The sequence below is a fragment of the Oncorhynchus tshawytscha genome, linkage group LG09 (genome assembly GCF_018296145.1).
Source record: "Oncorhynchus tshawytscha isolate Ot180627B linkage group LG09, Otsh_v2.0, whole genome shotgun sequence".
NCBI lineage: Eukaryota > Metazoa > Chordata > Actinopteri > Salmoniformes > Salmonidae > Oncorhynchus > Oncorhynchus tshawytscha.
This window is the reverse complement of record NC_056437.1, coordinates 77,468,472-77,493,805: the sequence shown is the minus strand read 5'-3', so window position 1 is coordinate 77,493,805 and position 25,334 is coordinate 77,468,472. Positions and strand designations below refer to the sequence as shown.

The 25,334-nt window shown below is 47.5% G+C and overlaps 1 protein-coding gene across 2 annotated transcripts in view; it reads left to right on the top strand.

Annotated features, from left to right (window-relative positions):
• The window catches only part of LOC112225748 (noelin-2), a 91,597-nt gene that overhangs the window by 42,534 nt on the left and 23,729 nt on the right, over nucleotides 1-25,334 (top strand). The window contains exons 1-2 of one of the 2 annotated variants that reach the window (XM_042327492.1): nucleotides 2,939-3,460; nucleotides 21,432-21,581. In XM_042327492.1, the coding sequence (XP_042183426.1) occupies nucleotides 3,317-3,460; nucleotides 21,432-21,581 (294 nt within the window). In that variant the 5' untranslated portion in view covers nucleotides 2,939-3,316. Of the gene's footprint in view, nucleotides 1-2,938; nucleotides 3,461-21,431; nucleotides 21,582-25,334 lie in introns of those variants that run through there. The other variant, XM_042327493.1, reaches the window with a different exon arrangement.

The following is a 25,334-nucleotide window of genomic DNA, read 5'->3' as shown; positions in this document are numbered from 1 at the left end:
TGTCGGTATCTGGGTAGGAGAGGCTTGTCTGACAAGATCAATCAGTCACCATACACAAAGAGGAGAGGAGATGACATGGGCATACTGTCATACCCAGGCAGTCTGTCATCATTATGAGTGGCTGCTGTTTTAGAGGGTCATTTGATGCTGATGCATAATCCCTACAGGGTAAATTGACACCATCTTCTATGGGCAGAGTAAGCAGAAGTTCTGAAACATGACACTATTGCCTGGTTCAAGAAACACTTTCACAAGAACAAGAGAAAGTAATGATGATAACAACCACCACCTGATGACAATGATGATAATCAACTGCTTTGCATGGTTCCCACATACTCACTCTACCACCCCCACTCTGTAGCACCCACCTGGGTGATGCACGACATGGCAGCCATTTTGCTCCATGAAAAGCCTCTTAATTCCTACTTCATTTCACAGTCAGATCCATTAGGCTTCCAATTTTCTCCACTTCTATAATTACCTCCCTATTATTGATTAACTTTCTATTTCATCAACTCGTTTAGTTAGTTAGGTCCACACTGAACGCTCCTCGCATGGCCAGTACTTTGAGAGAGGGGGTTCGTTCAGCTTGAGTTAAAAGATAGCAGTGTGTGTGTGTGTGTGTGTGTGTGTGTGTGTGTGTGCGCGCGTACAGTGGCGAGCGGGGCTGTAGCGGTTGAGAGTGCATATTACAGGGTGATTAAGGAAGAGTCAGGAGGGGTAACTGATGGGCTGTCAGGAGAAGAGAAGAGAAGAGGAGAGGAGGAGAAGAGGAGCTGTGGGCTGGAACACCTCATTCCTCTTCCTCATTAATACCCTGCCAAGAATGCCTACTTACACCTCCTCTTCTCCCTAATTTGTCTCCTCTTCCTCCTTATGTCCATCTCACCATGCAGCCTCTTCCACTTCCTTCCACATTAATACCCACCTCGTCATCCTTCTCTTCCTCCTCTCCCTCCTCTTCCTCATTAATACCCACCCTGCTTGCCTCTTCTTCCTCACCCTCATCCTCTTCTTCATTATACCCTCACCACGCAGCCTGCTCCTTCTCCTCCTCTCCCTCTTCTTCCTCTCTCTCATCTTCCTCATTAATACCCACCCTGCTTGTATCTTCCTCCTCCTCCTCCAGTCCATCTGAGTAGAGAGGGGGATGTATATGAGGTGATGCCTCTGAACAGGCTGCAGGCTCGCTGTGAGATGGATAGAGTAATGGAACCCAACACAGTCATGGTGTTGAGCACTGAATGTCCTGTCCTGTCTTGTCTGCACTCATCTACATACCCTTGCAGCCTCCCTCCACAGTGTCATCGTCTCTCTCTGTGACTGTGTGCTTTTCAATGAACAGTCAGGAGAGAACTGCGATAGAAGGCGTGAAAGAGAGGGAGAGATTAAAAAGAAAGGAGGGACGTAAAGCATATAAAAAAGAGAGGGAGGCAGCCAGGGAGGGAACGAGAGAGAGGGAGGCAGCCAGGGAGGGAACGAGAGAGAGGGAGGTAGCCAGGGAGGGAACGAGAGAGAGGGAGGCAGCCAGGGAGGGAACGAGAGAGAGTGAGGCAGCCAGGGAGGGAACGAGAGAGAGGGAGGCAGCCAGGGAGGGAACGAGAGAGAGTGAGGCAGCCAGGGAGGGAACGAGAGAGAGGGAGGCAGCCAGGGAGGGAACGAGAGAGAGGGAGGCAGCCAGGGAGGGAACGAGAGAGAGGGAGGCAGCCAGGGAGGGAACGAGAGAGAGGGAGGCAGCCAGGGAGGGAACGAGAGAGAGGGAGGCAGCCAGGGAGGGAACGAGAGAGAGGGAGGCAGCCAGGGAGGGAACGAGAGAGAGGGAGGTAGCCAGGGAGGGAACGAGAGAGGGAGGCAGCCAGGGAGGGAACGAGAGAGAGGAGGCAGCCAGGGAGGGAACGAGAGAGAGGGAGGCAGCCAGGGAGGGAACGAGAGAGAGTGAGGCAGCCAGGGAGGGAACGAGAGAGAGGGAGGCAGCCAGGGAGGGAACGAGAGAGAGGGAGGCAGCCAGGGAGGGAACGAGGGAGGCAGCCAGGGAGGGAACGAGAGAGAGGGAGGCAGCCAGGGAGGGAACGAGAGAGAGGGAGGCAGCCAGGGAGGGAACGAGAGAGAGGGAGGCAGCCAGGGAGGGAACGAGAGAGAGGGAGGCAGCCAGGGAGGGAACGAGAGAGAGGGAGGCAGCCAGGGAGGGAACGAGAGAGAGGGAGGCAGCCAGGGAGGGAACGAGAGAGAGGGAGGCAGCCAGGGAGGGAACGAGAGAGAGGGAGGCAGCCAGGGAGTAGAGAGGGAGGCAGCCAGGGAGGGAACGAGAGAGAGGGAGGCAGCCAGGGAGGGAACGAGAGAGAGGGAGGCAGCCAGGGAGGGAACGAGAGAGAGGGAGGCAGCCAGGGAGGGAACGAGAGAGAGGGAGGCAGCCAGGGAGTAGAGAGGGAGGCAGCCAGGGAGGAGAGGAAGGCAGCCAGGGAGTAGAGAGGAAGGCAGCCAGGGAGGGAACGAGAGAGAGGAAGGCAGCCAGGGAGGGGATGAGAGAGAGGAAGGCAGCCAGGGAGGGAACGAGAGAGAGGGAGGCAGCCAGGGAGGGAACGAGAGAGAGGGAGGCAGCCAGGTAGTAGAGAGGGAGGCAGCCAGGGAGGGAACGAGAGAGAAGGAGGCAGCCAGGGAGGGAACGAGAGAGAGGGAGGCAGCCAGGTAGTAGAGAGGAAGGCAGCCAGGGAGGGAACAAGAGATAGGGAGGCAGCCAGGGTGGAGAGAGAGAGAGAGAGAGAGAGAGAGCAGCCTTGGAGGAGAGAGGAGGAGAGGCAGCCTTGGAAGAGAGAGAGAGAGAGAGAGAGAGAGAGAGCTAGGGAGGGGACGAGAGAGAGGCAGCTAGGGAGGGGACGAGAGAGGGAGGCAGCTAGGGAGAGGACGAGAGAGGGAGGCAGCCAATGCGCAGCTCTGTATCTTGAGAGAGAGCGAGCGAGGGAGAGAGAGGCTCTGGCAGGCAGTTGCTCTCAGACAGATAAACCCAGTGTGATGCTGCTGCTGGATGTGAGCTCCTGTCCTCTGCCCCGCTCTTTGGTTCTACCGCTGGCTGACTGACTGACTAAGCCTGGGTCTGTGGTTATCAGTGCTGCTCTAGTTTCTTCCCTGGGCTGAGGAGAGAGCTACCGTGCTGGGGCTGTGTCTCTGGCTAACTGCCTGTCCGCCTGGTTCTCTGCTCCTGCCTGGCTGACTAACTGGTCCCGGTGCAGGCAGGCAGAGTGGGGTGGAAGAGTGCAGGGCAGAGGGACGGTAGGGGCTTAGGAGCACGGAGCGGTGTGGAGGTGGGGGGACAGGCAAAATGAGCGTGCCGCTGCTGAAGATCGGGGCGGTGCTCAGCACCATGGCCATGGTGACCAACTGGATGTCCCAGACACTGCCCTCTCTGGTGGGACTCAACGGGACCACCGTCTCCCGAGGGGGCACCTCTGAGAGGATCGTCAGTGTGCGTACAGTAGACGGCTCTTTTCCCATCCTTTCCATCTGTCTGCTGGCTGGATGAGTTGGAGACCGGGAGAGGGGTCTCAGAGCGGTAGGGTGGTTGAAGTGGGGTTGGGGGGGTGGATATCGGAGAGGGTCTGTCTCACGGGGGCGGCGCTAAGAGAAATGATAGAGGATGAAAGCAGTGCATGTGAGAGCGATGCTGCTGGGAGTCAGGCGAAGTGGGAATGATGTTCAGGGTCTCGTGTGAGTGATTCTCCCAGGGAACAGATCCAGAATGATTTTGCTGTGTTGATTGCTGGGAGGAGAAGGAGAATCAGGGGAGAGCTGCCCTGCTGGTGAATTCTCTGTGTGATGTGGGTGATCAGAGCTGGGATACTGCTGCTGTGGTGAGGGATGAGGATGTTGACTGATATGTCAGAGAGCTGGAGGATGTAACTGATGGTATGCCAACTCTGAGGTGATGATGATGATGATGATGGGGGGGAGATTTGGGCTCCAGCTCCTACACACCCTATTCCAGTTGGATGCGTACCTCGTTCCCCCATCTCTCTTTCCTTCGTCCCCTGTGTCGAAATGGACTGACTATGTATAGGTGTATGCGTTCAGAATCCAAGCCAGGGACCGTCATTTTGTTATCTCCTTGAAAGGTACATTATGTTGGGTCTCATGTGAGGAGCGTGTTAAAAGATTGAGATGTGAAGGTTTGTGGAGCTTGTTGTGGATGTACACCTGTGTACACTGTGATGCATGTGTGGTGTGACTGTGAATATGGGTGCTCCATATGGATGAGATGAGAGGTGTTGAGAAGTGTCAAGCAGAGGAATGCATCTGTCATGTTCAGGATCATTAGTAGTGAGTGATAGCCTTTGGTTCTTTCCTGGGTCTATTTTCATGGCATCTGCTCCCTTATTAAACGCCCAGCCCTGATGAAATGTGTGTGTCCTGCACTGTCCATCTGTGTGTGGTGTCCAGCTCTGTCCGTGTGTGTTTGTGTGCGTGCATGCCTGCCTCATTGCCTGCCTTCCTTAGTGTGTGTGTGTGTGTGTGTGTGTGTGTGTGTGTGTGTGTGTGTGTGTGTGTGTGTGTGTGTGTGTGTGTGTGTGTGTGTGTGCACACTTACAGGTGTGTATTTATTGGTCAATTCTCCCTATGGTCTCAGGAGCTGGGTCCATCTGTTCAGAGAATTATGACTCTATCTTCCCAATCTATCCTCTATCACAGAGCCCTATCCTCAATCAGTCCAGTCTTATCATAAAAGCCTGCTGCACCAACAAATACCACTTTATTGCACCGAGGCACCCAGCTGTAATAACTGTCTCAGCGGCTCACTGGAGGAAACATTGTTGATGTTTTCACGGTTGAGGCTGAGCTCTATGAAGGTGTTGACCTTGTAGAGAGAGGTCCAGCAAAACATTCCCTGAGATGCATTTATCTATTCTACAAGCGCAGGAACTTCTCTTCAAGTTCAATATCAATATAGATTGTGTCTGATCTGTGTGTTTCTCAGAGCTTTAGCTTTTGAAGAACTAGGAAGGATGACATTCCCATAGTGACCCTGAATGAGTGGTACAGGAGTGGTTCTACTTCCTGCCTGGGTGGGTGTGGTCTAAGTGGACTTTGTCTCCAGTGGACATGGACTGCAGGACCTGGCTGCTGAGGGGAGGACGGCTCATAATAATGGAAACCATGTGTTTGGTGTATTTGATACCATTCCACCTATTCCGCTCCAGCCACTACCACAAGTCCATCCTACCCAATTAAGGTGTCACCAACCTCCTGTGGTCCCAATGTCCATACTAGCATCCCACTTAGAATTCATGGCCAATACATGACATCATTTGAAGTAGATGGTATAGTAGTGTTGATAGTAGTGTGGCTATTGAAACAGAGCCATGGTCTGCTACTTCAGGAGGGGCTTTGAGATCCGTTCTACTTCCTGCCTGGGTGGGTGTGGTCTAAGTGTTGTGTATAGTAGTGTTAATAGTAGTGTGGCTATTGAAACAGAGCCATGGTCTGCTACTTCAGGAGGGGCTTTGAGATCCGTTCTGCTTCCATGGTTGATGTGGTGAATCTGGACTTGATGTTGTGGTGATGGAGTCATCAGAGAGGAGGACTATTCCTCTTTTACCATTTCACATGTTCTGGTTCAACAAAGAGCCAATTAGTGTTGCTCCTTATTTTTCCTCACTCTCAAAGCAACATCGAAGACTTCCATTAACAACATTTTCATATTTTAAAAGTCTTAATGACAAATTCTATGAGACATGATAGATTGGGTGGAATCTAAACACATTATAAAACGTGCAGATGAGCTGGAGGTTAAACCTATGGAAGAGGAACATTTGACTAATGTTGTTGTTAGGTTAGTTTCAAACCCACTAGTCCTTTTTTTGGGTTGTCTTGTGATGTTGCTCCTCACCCTAGTGTCCCCATGATCAGTGTCCCGATGGCCATGTATGGCTGCTCCTCACCCTAGTGTCCCCATGATCAGTGTCCCGATCAAATCAAATCAAATGTATTTATATAGCCCTTTGTACATCAGCTGATATCCCAAAGTGCTGTACAGAAACCCAGCCTAAAACCCCAAACAGCAAGCAATGCAGGTGTAGAAGCACGTTGGCTAGGAAAAACTCCCTAGAAAGGCCAAAACCTAGGAAGAAAGCTAGAGAGGAACCAGGCTATGAGGGGTGGCCAGTCCTCTTCTGGCTGTGCCGGGTGGAGATTATAACAGAACATGGCCAAGATGTTCAAATGTTCATAAATGACCAGCATGGTCAAATAATAGGTCTGGGACAGGTAGCACATCCGGTGAACAGGTCAGGATTCCATAGCCGCAGGCAGAACAGTTGAAACTGGAGCAGCAGCATGGCCAGGTGGACTGGGGACAGCAAGGATGGCCATGGCCCGATGGCCATGTACGACTGCTCCTCACCCTAGTGTCCTCATGATCAGCGTCCCGATGGCCATGTATGACTGTTCCTCACCCTAGTGTCCCCATGATCAGTGTCCCGATGGCCATGTATGACTGTTCCTCACCCTAGTGTCCCCATGATCAGTGTCCCGATGGCCATGTATGACTGTTCCTCACCCTAGTGTCCCCATGATCAGTGTCCCGATGGCCATGTATGACTGTTCCTCACCCTAGTGTCCCCATGATCAGTGTCCCGATGGCCATGTATGACTGTTCCTCACCCTAGTGTCCCCATGATCAGTGTCCCGATGGCCATGTACTGCTCCTCACCCTAGTGTCCCCATGATCAGGGTCCCACATTCACACTCCTCTGAGCTACAATCAGTCTGCTCCATTTGCTTTCAGTCCCTTTCCAACAACCATCTGAGCTAAGCTGGTACATGGGCGTGTGGCACTGCCCTCAACATCTGAAGAAGTTCACCATAGTGAGTTCTTCAAAAGGAATGAACAAGGCCTTCCGGGTGACGCAGTGGTTAAGGGCTGTGCCACCAGAGACTCTGGGTTCGCGCCCAGGCTCTGTCGCAACCGGCCGCGACCGGGAGGTCTGTGGGGCGACGCACAATTGGCCTAGAGTCATCCGGGTTAGGGAGGGTTTGGCCAGTAGGGATATCCTTGTCTCATCGCGCACCAGCGACTACTGTGGCGAGCCGGGCACAGTGCATGCTAACCAAGGTCGCCAGGTGCATGGGTGTTTCCTCCGACACATTGGTGCGGCTGGCTTCCGGGTTGAATGCGCGCTGTGTTAAGAAGCAGTGCAGCTTGGTTGGGTTGTGTATCGGAGGACGCATGACTTTCGACCTTCATCTCTCCCGAGCCCGTACGGGAGTTGTAGCGATGAGACAAGATAGTAGCTACTAACAATTGGACACCATGAAATTGGGGAGAAAAAGGGGGTAAAAAAAAAAGTCACAAACATGACTAGCCTGGGTATGGTTAGCCTGGGTATGACTAGCCTGGGTATGGCTAGCCTGGGTATGGTTAGCCTGGGTAGCCTAGCCTGGGTATGGCTAGCCTGGGTAGCCTGGGTATGGCCTTAGCCTGGGTATGGTTAGCCTGGGTATGGCCTGGGTAGACCCTGGGTATGGTTAGCCTGGGTATGGTTAGCCTGGGTATGGCTAGCCTGGGTATGGCTAGCCTGGGTATGGCTAGCCTGGGTATGGCTAGTCTGGGTATGGCTAGCCTGGGTATGGTTAGCCTTGGTATGACTAGCCTGGGTATGGCTAACCTGGGTATGGTTAGTATGGCTAGCCTGGGTATGGTTAGTCTGGGTATGGCTAGCCTGGGTATGACTAGCCTGGGTATGGCTAGCCTGGGTATGGTTATTATGGTTAGTATGGGTAGTCTGGGTATGGTTAGTCTGGGTATGACTAGCCTGGGTATGACTAGCCTGGGTATGGCTAGCCTGGGTATGGTTAGTATGGGTAGTCTGGGTATGGTTAGTCTGGGTATGACTAGCCTGGGTATGGGGTATGACTAGTCTGGGTATGACTAGTCTGGGTATGACTAGCCTGGGACTAGCCTGATGGCTAGTCTGGGTATGACTAGCCTGGGTATGGTTAGTATGGTTAGTCTGGGTATGGCTAGCCTGGGTATGACTAGCCTGGGTATGACTAGCCTGGGTATGACTAGCCTGGGTATGGCTTGCCTGGGTATGGTTTTCCTGGGTATGGCTAGCCTGGGTATGGCTAGCCTGGGTATGGCCATTCTGGGTATGACTAGCCTGGGTATGGTTAGCCTGGATATGACTAGCCTGGGTATGGCTAGCCTGGGTATGGTTAGCCTGGGTATGACTAGCCTGGGTATGACTAGCCTGGGTATGGCTAGCCTGGGTATGGCTAGCCTGGGTATGGTTTGTATGGCTAGCTTGGGTATGGTTAGTATAGTTAGTCTGGGTATGACTAGCCTGGGTATGGCTAGCCTGGGTATGGTTAGTATGGGTAGTCTGGGTATGGTTAGTCTGGGTATGACTAGCCTGGGTATGACTAGCCTGGGTATGGCTAGCCTGGGTATGGTTAGTATGACTAGCCTGGGTATGACTAGCCTGGGTATGACTAGCCTGGGTATGACTAGCCTGGGTATGGCTAGCCCGGGTATGGTTAGTATGGTTAGTCTGGGTATGGCTAGCCTGGGTATGGCTAGCCTGGGTATGGTTAGTATGGTTAGTCTGGGTATGGTTAGTCTGGGTATGGTTAGCCTGGGTATGACTAGCCTGGGTATGACTAGCCTGGGTATGACTAGCCTGGGTATGACTAGCCTGGGTATGGCTAGCCTGGGTATGGCTAGCCTGGGTATGGCTAGCCTGGGTATGGCTAGCCTGGGTATGACTAGCCTGGGTAGTGCAAAACCAAACAGTGGAATAATCCAATATAGCAAGACACAACCTTGACACAAGACGATATGGCAGGACTCTATTACACTATCAAACAAGAAACAAGTGTGTGGGGGGTGGGGGCAGTCTGTCAGACACACACTCCACACAGTGCTGTTGTCCCTTTGATCTCTTGTATTAATAATAACCCAGCCAGGCAGAAGCCTGAAGAAGGGAAATTTCAAAAGAGCCAGAGGAACAAACAATGGTCCCACACAAAGAGAGAGAGGTCTGCCACTCAGATTGGGGTCTCTACGCTAGTCTGGCTGCATGGTGTCCATGACTGTAAACTTTAGCACGTCCCAAGGCCAATCTAATAAATCTGACTCCATGATTGATTTATGACGGCAGATGAAAGGACCAACTCAGATTAAAGTCCCTCTGTGGTCTTTTATCCATATTCATACATAGTTATTTTATGTTTGATGGTAGAACCTCTTCTCTTGTTATTTGAAGCTCTTAGATCCTCTGTATGAATGAATATTTAGATCTCTATGATTAATATTTATGAGGTATGATATAGCATGGAGTTAGAAGATATAGATATACATCAGATAGATAGATCACTTGTGGAGATGCTATACTGGACACATTCACCAATCATCCTGATTGCAAACACACTGAATGTACACAACATTAGGAACACCTTCCTAATATTGAGTTGCACACCCTTTTGCTCTCAGAACAGCCTCAATGCGTCGGGGCAGGGACTCTACAAGGTGTCGAAAGCGTTCCACAGGGATGCTGTCCCCTGTTGACTCCAATGCATCTCACAATTGTGTCAAGTTGATTGGATGTTTTTTGAGTGATGGACCATTCTTGATGCACATGGGAAACTGTTGATCGTGAAATACCCAGCAGCGTTGCAGTTCTTGCCAAACCAGTGCGCCTGGCAGATACTACCATACCACGTTCAAAGGCACTTAAAACTTTTGTCTTGCCCATTCACCCTCGGAATGGCACACATACACAATCGATGTCTCAATTGTCTCAAGATTTTAAAAATCCTTCTTTAACCTGTCTCCTCCCCTTCATCTATACTGATTGTAGTGGATTTAACAGGTGACATCAATTCAGGATGATAGCTTTTGCCTGGATGCATCTGGTCAGTCTACAGTATGTCATGGAAAGAGCTTGATCCTAATGTTTGGTACACTCAGTGTAAATATATATACAGTACCAGTCAAAGGTGTGGACACTCCTACTCATTCCAGGTTTTTTCTTTATTTTGACTATTTTCTACATTGTATAATAATAGTGAAGACATAAAAACTATGAAATAACACATATGGAATCATGTAGTAACCAAAAAAAGAGTTAAACAAATGAGAGATTCTTCAAAGTAGCCAACCTTTGCTTTGATGACACCTTTGCACACTCTTGGCATTCCTTTGTCGAGGAAATTCTTCCCTTATATTCTCAACCAGCTTCATGAGGTCGTCACCTGGAATGCATTTCAAATAACAGGTGTGCATTGTTAAATTGTGGAATTTCTTTCCTCTTAATGCGTTTGAGCCAATCAGTTGTGTTGTCACAAGGTATTGGTGCTATACACATGATAGCCCTATTTAGTAAAAGCCCAAGTCCATATTATGGCAAGAACAGTTCAAATAAGCAAAGAGAAATGACAGTCCATCATTACTTTTATTTATTTAATTGTTTTATTTATTTAAATTAGTTAAGAACAAATTCTTATTTACAATGACGGCCTACCAAAAGGCCTCCTGCGAAGACGGGGGCTGGGATAACTTTTTTTTTTTAAACACACATCACGACAAGAGAGACAACGCAGCACTACATAAAGAGAGACCTAAGACAACAACATAGCAAGGCAGCAACACATGACACCATAGCATGGTAGCAACACAACATAACAACAACATGGTAGCAACACAACATGGTAGCAACACAACATGGTAGCAGCACAAAACATGGTACAAACATTATTTGGCACAGACAACAGCACAAAGGGCAAGAAGGTAGAGACGACAATACATCACACAAAGCAGCCACAACTGTCAGTAAGAATGTCCATGATTGAGTCTTTGAATGAAGAGATTGAGATAAAACTGTGCAGTTTGAGTGTTTGTTGCAGCTCGTTCTAGTCACTAGCTATAGCGAACTGAAAAGACGAGCGACCCAGGGATGTGTGCTTTAGGGACCTTTAACAGAATGTGACTGGCAGACTGAGTGTTGTATGTGGAGGATGAGGGCTGCAGTAGATATCTCAGATAGGGGGAGTGAGGCCTAAGAGGGTTTTATAAATAAGCATCAACCAGTCGGTCTTGAGACGGGTATAAAGAGATGACCAGTTTACAGGGGAGTATAGAGTACAGTGATGTGTCCTGTAAGGAGCATTGGTGGCAAATCTGATGGCCGAATGGTAAAGAACATCTAGCCGCTCGAGAGTTCCCTTACCTGCCGATCTATAAATGATGTCTCCGTAATTTAGCATGAGTAGGATGGTCATCTGAATCAGGGTTATTTTGGCAGCTTGGGTGAAAGAGGAGCGATTATGATAGAGGAAACCAAGTCTAGATTTAACTTTAGCCTGCAGCTTTGATATGTGCTGAGAGAAGGACAGTGTACCGTCCAGTCATACTCCCAAGTACTTGTATGAGGTGACTACCTCAACTGGTCACTACACCGACTACCTTGTATGAGGTGACTACTACTACCTCATCCCTCAGAGGTAGTAATAACACCTGTGGGGAGAGGGGCATTCTTCTTACCAAACCACATGACCTTTGTTTTGGAGGTGTTCAGAACAAGGTTAAGGGTAGAGAAAGCTTGTTGGACACTAAGAAACCTTTGTTGAACATTTAACACAAAATCCGGGGAGGGGCCAGGTGAGTATAAGACTGTATCATCTGCATATAAATGGATGAGAGAGCTTCCTACTGCCTGAGCTATGTTGTTGATGTAAATTGAGAAGAGCGTGGGGCCTAGGATCGAGCCTTGGGGTACTCCCTTGGTGTCAGGCAGTGGCTGAGACAGCAGATTTTCTGGCTTTATACACTGCACTCTTTGAGAGAGGTAGTTAACAAACCAGGCCAAAGACCCCTCAGAGACACCAATACTCCTTAGCCGGCCAACAAGAATGGAATGGTCTACCGTATCAAAAGCTTTGGCCAAGTCAATAAAATAGCAGCACCACATTGCTTAGAATCAAGGGTAATGGTGACATAATTTAGGACCTTTAAGGTTGCAGTGACACATCCATAACCTGAGAGGAAACCAGATGGCATAACTGACAGAATACTATAGACATCAAGAAAGCCAGTCAGTTGATTATAGACAAGTTTTTCCAACACTTTTTATGAACAGGGCAAAATAGAAATAGGCCTATAACAGTTAGGATCAGCTTGATCTCCCCCTTTCAATAAAGGATGAACTGTGGCTGCCATCCAAGCAATGGGAACCTTCCCAGAAAGGAGAGATAGACTTGGCGGTGATAGGGGCAGCAGCCTTATAGAAGAAAGTGTTTAAGCCATCTGACCCAGATGGTTTTTTGGGTCAAGTTTAAGGAGCTCATTTAGCACCTCGGACTCAGTGACTGCCTGCAGGGAGAAACTTTGTAGCTGGGCAGGGGGAAAAGAGGGAGAAGCATCCGGGATAGTCGCATTAGAAGGGGTGGGAGATGAGGAAATGTTGGACAGGCAAGGAGGCATCACTGAGTCAAATAGGAATCCTGACTTAATAAAGTGGTGATTAAAGAGCTCAGCCACCTGCTTCTTGTCAGTAACAACCACATCATCAACATTAAGGGACATGGGCAGCTTAGGGCAGGTTGGGTACAGGCCAGTGCTGATGGAGGATGAAAACACCCATCAACAGTCAACAAAGAGCTATTTGAAAGTGTAATGCTTAAAACCAGCAAATCAAATTGTTTGGGGACAGACTTGGTGGAGACAACCGAGCACTGAAGGTAAAGATTGCCACTCCCCCACCTTCGGAAGATCTGTCTTGCCGAAAAACGCCTCACAAGTCCTCAACTGGCAGCTTCATTAAATAGTACCCGCAAAACACTAGTCTCAATGTCAACAGTGAAGAGGCGACTCCGAGATGCTGGCCTTCTAGTCAGAGTAGCAAAGAAAAAGCCATATCTCAGACTGGACAATAAAAATAAAAGATTAATATGGGCAAAAGAACACAGACACTGGACAGAGTGACTCCAGCATCCCGGAATCGCCTCTTCACTGTTGATGTTGAGACTGGTGTTTTGCAGGTACTATTTAATGAAGCTGCCAGTTGAGGACTTGTGAAGTGTCTGTTTCTAAAAACTAGACACTCTAATGTACTTATCCTCTTGCTCAGTTGTGCACCGGGGCCTCCCACTTCTCTTTCTATTCGGGTTAGAGCCAGTTTGCGCTGTCCTGTGAAGGGAGTGTTGTTTTTATTCATGTATTCCCTTCCTGTCCTTACTCTACCAATGGTTGCAGGTGTTCATTTCAGAAGGAGATAGTTCACTAACACAGGATGTATAGTTGGACCATGTTCCTCACCAGGACTGTATGGTTGTGCCAGGGCCTGGTACCAGGCTGGTCAGGGTAAGAAAGGGCAGGACAAGTTACACTCCGACACCATTTTATAGACAGGAGCAAAGCCACCTGCCTTAATAGCACTTCAAGCCCTTCCACTGAGAAGAGCAGTACGTGACGGTAGCAAGAGCAAGTGATAGAGAAAGAGAGAGGGAGGGTGATCTATCGGCACAAGAGGCACATAAGGATAGAGTTTAGAAGCAATAGGGACCTTTAAAGAGGGACCGAGGGAGGAGGAGAAGAGAGTGATGAGTTTATGAGTCATATTATTGACCAGTAGCCATGCTGTGCTGATTGTGGTAATCAGTTTTACTCTGGACTGCATGGGGAGACCAGGGGCCCTGCTACTGCTGTGTTGCTGGGATTGTGTGATTCTTCATTGAGTTATATTTAAGACCAGCAGCTGGCCTGTGTGCATTCAGGGGTTGTGGGACTACTGGTCATTTCAGGTGTGGTGTGTGTGTGTGTGTGTGTGTGTGTGTGTGTGTGTGTGTGTGTGTGTGTGTGTGTGTGTGTGTGTGTGTGTGTGTGTGTGTGTGTGTGTGTGTGTGTGTGTGTGTGTGTGTGTGTAGCAGCTCATCATGGCAGTCCGGTAATGATTGAGTGGTTCAGGTGATCTTTTGGCCATGACATAATTATGCATAACAGAGTGGAGTGGAGCTGGAGTGTTTGTAACCTAGCAGATAGAGACAGATGTTTCCTGCCTGGCTGTGGGCATCGCTGGGCAGGCAGCGGCTAAAGACGGAAACACCAAGCAGGCAACATCATGTTGCAGAGACACACTCACTGCTCACTTTCCCTCAAATAGAATACTACTGTACTCCAGGCTTGGAGACCCCTATTCTTTCTTTTATCTGTCCTTCATCTCCCTCTCTGACTCGCTGTCTCTCTTCTTCAAATTCCTCTCTCAGACCCCTTTTTTTATCCCCTCTTGCCCTTCTCTCAGACGCAATCTCTCTCTTCCTCTTATGAAAGTTGTAATAGACTTCCCGTCACGCTCGTAAAGTGGGGAGCTGCTGATTTATAATCTCATTTATCCTGGCTATACAGTGCTCAGCTCAGCTCAGCTCAGCTCTGCTCAGCTCAGCTCTGCTCCGCTCCAGGGTCGGCCTAATGAAACGCTGGAGGAAGTCAATCCTGCAGGCTTGAGCCCGCAGCGTAGCCCAGCGTAGCCCAGCCGCTAACACCTAATTGGTTAATCTCCACTGTCGTTAGCTCATTGGGGCTCAACTGGTAATGAGGCTGACTGTGGGCTGATGGGTGAGGCGGTGGATAGCTGTTGAGATATAAACTTAGCAAAAAAAGAAACATCTCATTGTCAACTGCTTTTATTTTCAGCAAACTTAACATATGTAAATATTTGTATGAACATAACAAGATTCAACAACTGAGACATAAACTGAACAAGTTCACAGACATGTGACTAACAGAACTGGAATAATGTGTCCCTGAACAAAGGGAGGTGAAAATCAAAAGTAACAGTCAGTATCTGGTGTGGCCACCAGCTGCATTAAGTACTGCAGTGCATCTCCTCCTCATGGACTGCACCAGATGTGCCAGTTCTTGCTGTGAGATGTTACCCTACTCTCCCACCAAGGCACCTGCAATTTACCGGACATTTCAGGTGGGAATGGCCCTAACCCTCACCCTCCGGTCCAACAGGTCCCAGACGTGCTCAATGGGATTGAGATCCGGGCTCTTAGCTGGCCATGGCAGAACACTGACATTCCTGTCTTGCAGGAAATCACGCAGAACGAGCAGTATGGCTGGTGGCATTGTCATGCTGGAGGGTCATGTCAGGATGAGCCTGCAAGAAGGGTACCACGTGAGGGAGGAGGATGTCTTCCCTGTAATGCACTGCGTTGAGATTGCCTGCAATGACAACAAGCTCAGTCCGATCATGCTGTGACACACCGCCCCAGACCATGACGGACCCTCCACCTCCAAATCGATCCCGCTCCAGAGTACAGGCCTCGGTGTAACGCTCATTCCTTCGATGATAAACATGAATCCGACCAAACTGCGACCGTCAGAAAAGAGCACTTTTTGCCGGTCCTATCTGGTCCAGCAATGGTGGGTTTGTGCCCATAGCCGACGTTGTTGCCGGTAATGTCTGGTGAGGACCTGCCTTACAACAGGCCTACAAGCGGTCTGTCCGGCCTCTCTCAGCCTATTGCGGACAGTCTGAGCACTGATGGAGGGATTGTGCATTCCTGGTGTAACTCGGGCAGTTGTTGTTGCCATCCTGTACCTGTCCCACAGGTGTGATGTTTGGATGTACCAATCCTGTGCAGGTGTTGTTACACGTGGTCTGCCACTGCGAGGACGATCAGCTGTCCGTCCTTTCTCCTTGTAGTGCTGTCTTAGGCGTCTCACAGTATGGACATTGCAATTCATTGCCCTGGCAACATCTGCAGTCTTCATGACTCCTTGCAGCATGCCTAATGCACATTCACACAGATGAGCAGAGACCCTGGGCATCTTTCTTTTGGTGTTTTTCAGAGTCAGTAGAAAGGCCTCTTTAGTGTCCTACATTTTCATAACTGTAACCTTAATTGCCTACTGTCTGTAAGCTGTTAGTGTCTTAATGACCGTTCCACAGGTGCATGTTCGTTAATTGTTTATGGTTCATTGAACAAGCATGGGAAACAGTGTTTAAACCCTCTACAATGAAGATCTGTGAAGTTATTTGGATTTTTACGAAGTATCTTTGAAAGACAGGGTCCTGAAAAAGGAAAGTTTCTTTTTTTTGCTGAATTTAGTCGAGGTTTGAGGAGGTAGAGATGACAGTGGCAGGGTGGTGGTACTGCAGGAGATTGGGTCACCTTGATAGAGACACTGTGACATCACCCACAGGTCTGTTGAGTTCTCAATTGATCAGTCTTTATGGTCATTGGTCAGTCTGTGATCAAAGATTGATTATAGGTAATCAATGCCAAATAAGTAACCAATCTCCTCATTGGTCATTCACCAGACCATCGATCACTTGTCTGTTTTCTCCTCAGCTCCTAGTGTTCAATCTCAATCTAAACTCTGCTAACTGTTTCTCTTTAGGACAATGTTTAGAGGTTAGAAAGCAGCACAATCACCAAAGTTCAATGATGAATAAGCTCAGTGATGGCCACAAAGAATTCAGCCTTCTCTCCTCTCCTCATCCCCACCTCCAGCAGGTATGGTACTGAATGTGTCACTCACTCTTCTGACTGTGCAGAGATAGAGACAGAGATAGAGTCAAGCCACAGGCTCAGCAGCTAGAGGAAATTGCTTCCCTCTCACTGAAATTAGACCCTTTTCCTATTTTCTCTGTCAGCCTTTTTTTAACCGCATGTCCCTCTCTACCTCCTTCACTCTCTGTCTAAGTATCTCTCTGTCAATCTAGCATGGCAGGATGGCTGGTGGGGCGAGAATGGTGTGCTGTGGTGGTGTGGCAGACCCGGGTTCAAATTGTATTGGTTTCCTTTCAAATACTTAGAGTATTTAATTGAGCCTGTCTGGAGTTCCAGATAGGAGGGATTTGCACTTTTGGGGATTCTCCATTGGTTCCATTATGCCAGACGAGGTTAATCAAGCACAGTTGAAGCATTCAAAAGAAAACAAATACTATTTGAACCCAGGTCTAATAGAGCCACCCAGAGAGAGAGGAGAGATCCTAGAAATGATTCATGTGGAGGGGGCAGGTCAGACGTCTTAAGAGCAATGCAATTTTCATTTTAGTGACTAAGCCCCATTTGATTTGTAATCCCCCATCCCCCGCTGTTTTTATTACCACTGTCATCTCCTTAATGGGCTTTCGCATGGCAGCATTGACTGTGACATTCCCAAATCTGCCGCTTTACATATTCTATGTCATCTGCAGTTCCTAATGGAGCCATTTCTGGGACACCAGCAGCACCTCCCTCCTCTCCTCAAACACCCTTCTGGATCTGTCTGTGACTGTGTCGACTGTGGCAGAATAGGATTATAGTCAGGACTTGCTTTGCTGCCTCTTTAAACCTTGCTGAACGTTCAGTAGATGCAGAGCTCTTTTATCATAAAGCCTATGTTAACATACGTGTTGTACTACATACACAGTTCTCCATTCAACTACCTGTCTGTCCATCTGTCTCAGTCAGTCAGATACTATTCAAGCTTGGCATTTGAAGCTTATAGCTTTTCCCTTGATGCTCAGGAGATTGCTGTTAAAATGCTAATGAGAGGCTGGGAGCATGCATGGTGTGAGTGTGTACTATGTGTACAGATGCTAGATGAACCATTGTAAATTTGCCTGTTCTCGTCCCGGGAGAGGGAATTTAATAACAATCATATTTACAAAAATAAGTGGGTGTTGTGTAACAAAATGTCAACTCACTTTGATCAGACTCCTACACACCACTACTGCTGCTTATGGGGGCTGATGTTTACATGGATATAGATCTGCAGCTCCTGTGTGTGTGTGTGTGTGTGTGTGTGTGTGTGTGTGTGTGTGTGTGTGTGTGTGTGTGTGTGTGTGTGTGTGTGTGTGTGTGTGTGTGTGTGTGTGTGTGTGTGTGTGTGTGTGTGTGTGTGTGTGTGTGTGTGTGTGTGTGTGTGTGTGTGTGTTGTACACGTATATCGACAGTATCTGCGCTCCGGAAGCTGCCAGACAAATTAGTGCAGCTGCACCTCTACCCTAAGTTTCCTGCTCCATCCTCTGCCATTACGGGGGGATGAGGGAAATTACTTCCAGAAGTAATGAAATTGTGTCTGATTTTAATAAGCTCTTCATTTAAAAGTCAGTGTTATGAAACATTAATGAACAGGAGATGTCTCACTCTGCACGAACCTTCTCAGCACCTGTGAATTGGCTGGAGAACACAGTCACCGTATGTGTGAAGATGTGACGATAAGAGGATATGAGGGCAATGGTGGAGCATGTGTTGTACATGTGTTGCTGCCCCAGATGTTTTGCATATTCGTTTCATGATCATTAGGTTGATTATATACAGCTGGAGCATGTATGGTAGGCTGCATCATGTGCTGCGTGTAATATTACTGCGCCTAATGTTTTGCATATTGCTTTGTAGTGTTAATGACTCGTGACGGGGAAAAATGGACACAGTTTCATATCGAGATATTTGCTTGTTAGTATTGGCCTACTTTAAATACATTTTTAGTGAGGGAAACTTTGCTTTGTAGTGTTAATGCTAGTGAAGGGGAAAAAATAGATACAGTTACATATCGGGATATTTATTCAGACATATTATTTTGACAATATCGCAGTCGTTTTTTGCGCTAATTGGCTGTACCTGCACCAAACTCCAGTATTTCTCCATCATCTTTTTAAATAGGGAGCCAATTTGTTTATTGCACTTTTATTTCCATGACTGATCAAAACTCGTTTTCTCATGGCTCTCTCTTGTCCCTCTACAGAAGACATATGGTGAGCAATATGTTTGGAACATCGAAACACAATAAAATCACAGTATCAAATTGCAACTCATACAGAATCGAGAGAATCACAATATATATCATATCGGCACCTAAGTATCGTGATAATATCGTTTCGCGATTTCCGCTGGAAATTCCCAGCCCTGTAATTGATCTGACATTTAGGCAGAGGAATACTGAAAATAGGAACGGATCAGTAACATGCAAACCACACCGGCCACGTTGCGTGCGCAAGTGGTGCAAAATGAACGTACACCTGCATGTTATTCAGTCATTTCAGCCACACCACTCAGGCCGTGAACGTGCGTATTATCTGTGTAGCCAAGCACTAAACTAGATCTTGGCTCTATTTGAGACACTTAATGTCCAGCCTCTCCATTCTACTCATTGGTGTTCAGGAGCGTCCAACCCCACCTGGGTATTTGAACGATGAATGAGGAGATATTAATCATAGAGAACTAACAAAAAAGCGATAATTTTTTGCAATAGCATAAATTAAATGTATTTATTATATGTTAGAATGTATTGTCTCAGAACGGGATTGCTAGATGCCCAGCTTTTCTAGTGTTAATAGTCGGAGTAAAGAAACATGATTTTGTAAGATGTGGATGGACAAAATCAACATGCACATGATGTAGGATGCACTCTAGTGGCCGGTGTAGTCAGTATGTGGACACCCCTTCAAATTAGTGGATTGGGCTATTTCAGCCACACTCGTTGCTGACAGGTGTATGACATCGAACACAGAGCCATGCAATCTCCATATTCAAACATTGGCAGTGGAATGGCCTTACTGAAGAGCTCAGTGACTTTCAACGTGGCACCTTCATAGGATTCCACCTTTCCAACAAGTCAGCTCGTCAAATTTCTACCCTGCTAGAGCTGCCCCGGTCAAGTGCTGTTATTGTGAAGTTGAAACATCTAGGAGCAACAATGGCTTCGCTGCGAAGTGGTAGGCCCCACAAGCTCACAGAAAGGGACCGCCAAGTGCTGAAGCGGGTAAAAATTGTCTGTCCTCGGTTTCAACACTCACTACTGAGTTCCAAACTTTCCGTCACTGGACTCTGGAGCAGTGGAAACGTGTTCTCTGGAGTGATGAATCACGCTTCACCATCTGGCAGACATACACAAGTGCCAACTGTAAAGTTTGGTGGAGGATAAATACTGTTCTGGGACTGTTTTTCATGGTTTGGTCTAGGCCCCTCAGTTCCAGTGAAGGGAAATATTAACGCTACAGCATACAATGACATTCTAGACAATTCTGTGCTTCCAACTTTGTGGCAGCAGTTTGGGAAGGCTCTTTCCTCTTTCCGCTGTGCTCAAAGCGAGCTCCATACAGAAATGATTTGTTGAGATCAGTGTGGAGAAACTTGACTTGCCTGCTCAGAGCCCTGACCTCAACCCCATCAAACACCTTTGGGAGGAATTGGAACGGCGACTGCGAGCCAGGCCTAATCGCCCAACATCCGTGCCCGATCCCAACATCCCATCCGTTCTCCTCTCTGTGTCTCAGACTGATCAGACACACACATACTCCACCCTAATTCTCATTTAGGCTGCCGACAGAGAGAAGGGAAGGGAAAAGAGAGGGGGAGAGAGACGGAGAGAGAGAGAGATTAGCCTCAGACTAGAGAATAGAGAGTTTGAGCTGCAGGAAACTCTGTGCAACTTGATGATGTAAAGGTGGAATAATAAAGAGTACAGACAGGAATATTTCTCACAGTAACCGGCTAGACAGGCCACTGTGACATAAAGATATGACTGCCTATTTGAATAACATTGACACCCAAAGCACCTTGAAAAATGAATGTGTAACAATACTTATCAGAAGTCATGTTGCTTGATGCTGTTTGCCATCATGTTTCTGTCATCATTTAGAGTTAATGTACTGTATCTTGTTTAATGTTTACCGCACGCATTAGTGGTGAGCTTTGGCAGCATGCATTAAAATTCAGAGAGAGAGAGAGAGAGATGGTTGTTGCCTCTGAGAAAAAAACACACATTGGCTCCCAGGGTGGCTGCTACTTTATACTCCAAACACAGTCCTCTTGTCTGTCCCCCCAAACCATTCTAATCTGATTGTCTTTCTCTCCACTTTCGATTGTCTTGTGTCCTTAATTGTATTGCTCTTCTCTCTCTCATTACAATTGACTTTGTATTCTGTGTGGGGGTTTGTGTCCATATGCGTGTGTGTTGTACTAAAGCCATGTTTGCTTGTGTGTACGTGTCTCTTACAGGCGTGTGTGTGTGTGTTTCTGTACAGTATGTCAATGCTTGAGTGTGTGTTTCTGTACAGTATGTCAATGCTTGAGTGTGTGTGTGTGTGTACACTACTTCTCCTGATTGGATTATTAAGAGAGACATCCATCCTTTCAGCCCCTCCCATGGTGCTCTGGTAAAGAGCAGCGCTATCGATCCCAATACAACTCCATTTCCTCTCTGTGTCCAAACTTATTAGAAGCTCTCCTCTCACACAGTCCTTTGATCCATCCTTCCCTTTCTCTACTTTGTAAGCCCCGCTCTCCCCCCTTATTTTGTTCTCTCTCTATCCTCGCCTTTCTTTCCCCTTCTTACTTTTCTTTACGGCATCTCTCTCTATTCCATTCTCCCTCTCTCCCCCTCTCGCTCTCTCCCCCTCTCTCTTTCTATCACTTCCTCACCCCCCTCTCTCTGTGTCTCCGTGCAGGCTATCTATCCTAGCCCAGAGGAGGGCTGGCAGATCTACAGTTCAGCTCAGGATGCAGATGGGAAGTGTATCTGTACAGTGGTGGCCCCGGCCCAGAACATGTGTAACCGAGACCCACGCAGTCGGCAGCTCCGTCAGCTCATGGAGAAGGTAACAGCCATCAACAACACACACATTTTGTTACCCACGTCTGGTACAATCACACACACACACACACGCAACACAGGCATAGAAACGAATCCACACCCTGGCTCCTTCTGTAGTAAACCAATTAGACTCTTAGCGATGAACAGTCACATTATGACAGTCACTATGACAGTCCCACTATGACAGTCACACTATGACAGTCACACTTTGACAGTCACACTCACTCTATCCCACTGAGATTTGATCAGTCATGCATGCAAACATTGTGTGTCAGAATACTTAGTTTGTTAGTCAAAACGATTGCAGTAGCTTTAGAAAAAAAGGTACCCATGAAGATTGGATTCATTGAGCCTTCGCCTTGTAGTGTTGTTCCAATTGGATCCATTAGGCTGAAAAACAAAGTCAAGAAAAAGCAGTGAGGAAAAAGAATATGAACCAGATCAGTAAATGGAGCAGCCAGCCGACTGCTGCAGCTGCACTCGAACTGTTCACACACAATGTCAGTTTAAATAAACAGTCAAACACACCATCTCTCCACACTCATACACTCACTACACCATCTCTCTACACTCACTACACCATCTCTCTACACTCATACACTCACTACACCATCTCTCCACACTCATACACTCACTACACCATCTCTCTACACTCATACACTCACTACACCATCTCTCTACACTCATACACTCTGTAAACCATCTCTCTACACTCATACACTCTCTACACTCATACACTCACTACACCATCTCTCTACACTCATACACACTCTACACCATCTCTCTACACTCATACACTCTCTACACTCATACACTCACTACACCATCTCTCTACACTCATACACACTCTACACCATCTCTCTACACTCATACACTCACTACACCAGCTCTCCACACTCATACACTCACTACACCAGCTCTCCACACTCATACACTCACTACACCATCTCTCTACACACCATCTCTCTACACTCATACACTCTCTACACCATCTCTCTACACTCATACACTCTCTACACCAGCTCTCCACACTCATACACTCACTACACCAGCTCTCCACACTCATACACTCACTACACCAGCTCTCCACACTTATACACTCTCTACACCATCTCTCTACACTCATACACTCTCTACACCATCTCTCTACACTCATACACTCTTTACACCATCTCTCTACACTCATACACTCTTTACACCATCTCTCTACACTCATACACTCTCTACACCATCTCTCTACACTCATACACTCTCTACACCATCTCTCTACACTCATACACTCTCTACACCATCTCTCCACACTCATACACTCTCTACACCATCTCTCTACACTCATACACTCTCTACACCATCTCTCCACACTCATACACTCTCTACACCATCTCTCCACACTCATACACTCTGTAAACCATCTCTCCACACTCATACACTCTCTACACCATCTCTCTACACTCATACACTCACTACACCATCTCTCTACACTCATACACTCACTACACCAGCTCTCCACACTCATACACTCACTACACCATCTCTCTACACACCATCTCTACACTCACTACACCATCTCTCCACACTCATACACTCTCTACACCATCTCTCCACACTCATACACTCTCTACACCATCTCTCCACACTCATACACTCTGTAAACCATCTCTCCACACTCATACACTCTCTACACCATCTCTCTACACTCATACACTCTCTACACCATCTCTCTACACTCATACACTCTCTACACCATCTCTCTACACTCATACACTCTCTACACCATCTCTCCACACTCATACACTCTCTACACCATCTCTCTACACTCATACACTCTCTACACCATCTCTCCACACTCATACACTCTCTACACCATCTCTCCACACTCATACACTCTGTAAACCATCTCTCCACACTCATACACTCTCTACACCATCTCTCTACACTCATACACTCTCTACACCATCTCTCTACACTCATACACTCTCTACACCATCTCTCTACACTCATACACTCACTACACCAGCTCTCCACACTCATACACTCACTACACCATCTCTCTACACACCATCTCTACACTCACTACACCATCTCTCCACACTCATACACTCTCTACACCATCTCTCCACACTCATACACTCTCTACACCATCTCTCCACACTCATACACTCTGTAAACCATCTCTCCACACTCATACACTCTCTACACCATCTCTCTACACTCATACACTCTCTACACTCATACACTCTCTACACCATCTCTCTACACTCATACACTCTGTAAACCATCTCTCCACACTCATACACTCTCTACACCATCTCTCTACACTCATACACTCTCTACACCATCTCTCTACACTCATACACTCTCTACACCATCTCTCCACACTCATACACTCTCTACACCATCTCTCCACACTCATACACTCTCTACACCATCTCTCCACACTCATACACTCACTACACCATCTCTCCACACTCATACACTCACTACACCAGCTCTCCACACTCATACACTCACTACACCATCTCTCTACACACCATCTCTCTACACCATCTCTCCACACTCACTACACCAGCTCTCCACACTCATACACTCACTACACCAGCTCTCCACACTCATACACTCACTACACCAGCTCTCCACACTCATACACTCACTACACCATCTCTCTACACACCATCTCTCTACACTCATACACTCACTACACCATCTCTCCACACTCATACACTCACTACACCATCTCTCCACACTCATACACTCTGTAAACCATCTCTCCACACTCATACACTCTCTACACCATCTCTCTACACTCATACACTCTCTACACCATCTCTCTACACTCATACACTCTCTACACCATCTCTCCACACTCATACACTCTCTACACCATCTCTCTACACTCATACACTCTCTACACCATCTCTCTACACTCATACACTCACTACACCATCTCTACACTCATACACTCTCTACACCATCTCTCCACACTCATACACTCTCTACACCATCTCTCCACACTCATACACTCTCTACACCATCTCTCTACACTCATACACTCTCTACACCATCTCTCTACACTCATACACTCTCTACACCATCTCTCTACACTCATACACTCTCTACACCATCTCTCTACACTCATACACTCTCTACACCATCTCTACACTCATACACTCTCTACACCATCTCTCCACACTCATACACTCTCTACACCATCTCTCTACACTCATACACTCTCTACACCATCTCTCTACACTCATACACTCACTACACCATCTCTCTACACTCATACACTCACTACACCAGCTCTCCACACTCATACACTCACTACACCATCTCTCTATACACCATCTCTCTACACTCATACACTCTCTACACCATCTCTCTACACTCATACACTCTCTACACCATCTCTCTACACTCATACACTCTCTACACCATCTCTCTACACTCATACACTCTCTACACCATCTCTCTACACTCATACACCATCTCTCTACACTCACACTCTACACCATCTCTCTACACTCATACACTCTCTACACCATCTCTCTACACTCATACACTCTCTACACCATCTCTCTACACTCATACACTCTCTACACCATCTCTACACTCATACACTCTCTACACCATCTCTCTACACTCATACACTCTCTACACCATCTCTCTACACTCATAAACTACAGCACAGCAGCCATATGAAATAGAATGCCTGCAAAAAAAGGCCTGCATAAAAAAAACAGAGAGCATGCACTCATTC